At 46.6% G+C, this 2,151-nt stretch overlaps 1 protein-coding gene across 1 annotated transcript in view; it reads right to left on the minus strand.

Moving 5' to 3' along the window:
- The window catches only part of LOC121917420 (laminin subunit alpha-3-like), a 176,128-nt gene extending 175,581 nt beyond the window's left edge, over window positions 1–547 (minus strand). The window contains exon 1 of the mRNA XM_042443368.1: window positions 199–547. Coding sequence (XP_042299302.1) covers window positions 199–495 — 297 coding nt within the window. The 5' untranslated portion in view covers window positions 496–547. The remainder of the gene's footprint in view (window positions 1–198) is intronic.
- Between the last annotated feature and the right edge of the window lie 1,604 nt (window positions 548–2,151).

Genomic DNA, 2,151 nt, shown 5'->3' on the forward strand with positions numbered 1-2,151 from the left:
TGCAGCATTATTATTATTATTATTATTATTATTATTATTATTATTATTATTATTATTATTATATCCAAATGCATCTGAGGAAGGAGTCGACTGAAGCCTAGGGAAGCTGATAGTGCCCCTTCCTTCCTTTCTGTGCGCCTGACAGGTGCCACAGTGGCTGCCCTTCCTCCTCCTCCTCCTCCTCCTCCTCCTCCTCACCTGGATGGCCTGCCCTGCAGGGAAGGCGGCGGGGCCCCCCACCATCTTGCAGAAGAGCTCGGCGCGGGGGCTGCCCTCCTGGTCCTGGCCGCAGGTGGCTGTGGCCCCGATGGTGGCCCCCTGGGCCAGGTTGAAGTAGGGCGGCTGCAGGAGGCTGCTTTGGGAGCCCACTGGGGCCCAGCACCCGAGCGCCAGGAGCAGCCTTGCCGCCGCCATAGCCATGGCCGAAGGGGGCTCCCTGCTTCCCCTTCCTCCTCCTCCTCCTCCTCCTCTTGTCAAGTGGCTCCTCCTCGCCATCTTTCCCTCAGAAGAGGAGACCTCTTCGGCGGCGTCTCTTCTTCGTATGGCTCTTCGGAGGAGGAGGAGGAGGAGGAGGGAAAGGCAGGAGACCGGCCTCCCTCCCTCCCTCCCTCCCTCTTTCCTTCCCCTTCTCTCCCCTAGTCATCAGCAGCCTTTTGTTTTCCACAGAAGAAGAAGGGCACCGAAAGGGAAAGGGAAGGAGAAGGCACCCCCTGCTGCTCGCCTTGGAAAGGGAGGGAAGCCTCCTCTCCTGAGGGGAAGGAGATGGTATCATCATCATCATCATCATCATCATCATCATCATCATCATCATCATCATCGTTATTTGTGCCCTTGTCTTTCCCCAGAACTTGGGACTCAAAGAGGCTTCACAGCATTCAAAACAACAGGACATTTAAAAACATGGGGGGTGGGAAGGGGGAGTACATTAAAAAAAGGAATTAAATTATGACAGTATTAAAAGAATAAAACACTTTTTTTAAAAAGACAAAACTAGAGAGAGAGAGAGAGAAGAAGTATATCAATTTTTGGTTAATATGGACCTACTCAAAACAAACGGCAGAACTTGCCCACAGAGAATCCTGCCCATAGGGAAGCATTGATTTGATTCCTGTTTTGGTGCTGAATGTTTTAGAAACACAGATTTTAACTTCCCTATGGGCAAGCATTCCCCAATGGTCCCCTATGGGCAAATGGTCCCCAATGGTCCCCTATGGGCAAGCATTCCCCAATGGTCCCCTATGGGCAAGCATTCCCCAATGGTCCCCTATGGGCAAATGGTCCCCAATGGCCCCCTATGGGCAAGTATTCTCCTATTTTTCTCTATGGGAAAGTATTCCCCAATGATTTCCTATTGGCAAGTATACTTCAATGGCCAACGATGGCCAACAGATTAGAAATGATCAGTATACCTCCCCATCCACAAAGAAGGAGACACAAAAAGACTGCAGCAGCTATAGGACCGTAGCACTAATATCCCATGCAAGCATACTAATACAGCTCCACAGCTATGGTCAAATGCACCTAATTCTTAATTTTAAAAAAATTAACTCAGTTAAATTCTCATCCATTCAAACTGACCTAGGAGCAGTACACTCAGTTCAACACAGTGAGACTTCTATATATACACACACATAGGATCTGACTGAAAATCACTTCATACTATAACCAGACTGAGGTGATGGATTGTGTATGTGAACCAATCAGGAAGAAACTCTTCTAGAACATGGCCACATAGCCTGAAAAACCCACAAAGAACTGGAAAGTTTGTCTCCATGCATCTGAGGAATCAAGCTTATACTACAAATTCTGTTGCACAGTTAGTCTCAAAGGTGCTACAAGATCACTTTGCATACTGGAAAGTGTTTAGAAGAGGATGACCAAGATGCTAAAGTCTCTGGAAACAAAGTCCTATCAGGAACAGTTCAGGGAGTTGGATATGTTTAGTCAGAGGTGACATGTTAGCCATCTTTAAATATATAAAAGTCTCTAAATATCTAAAGCCTTGTTTTCTACTGTTCCAGAGCATACAACTTGAGAAAATAAATTCAAATTACAAGAAAGAAGATCCATGCCTAAAACATTAGGAAAAATTTCCTGATGGTAAGAGCCAAAACCAGATTAGGCTTGGTCCCTATGGCAGTTTCAAAAATG

The sequence above is a fragment of the Sceloporus undulatus genome, unplaced genomic scaffold (genome assembly GCF_019175285.1).
Source record: "Sceloporus undulatus isolate JIND9_A2432 ecotype Alabama unplaced genomic scaffold, SceUnd_v1.1 scaffold_17, whole genome shotgun sequence".
Lineage (NCBI taxonomy): Eukaryota > Metazoa > Chordata > Lepidosauria > Squamata > Phrynosomatidae > Sceloporus > Sceloporus undulatus.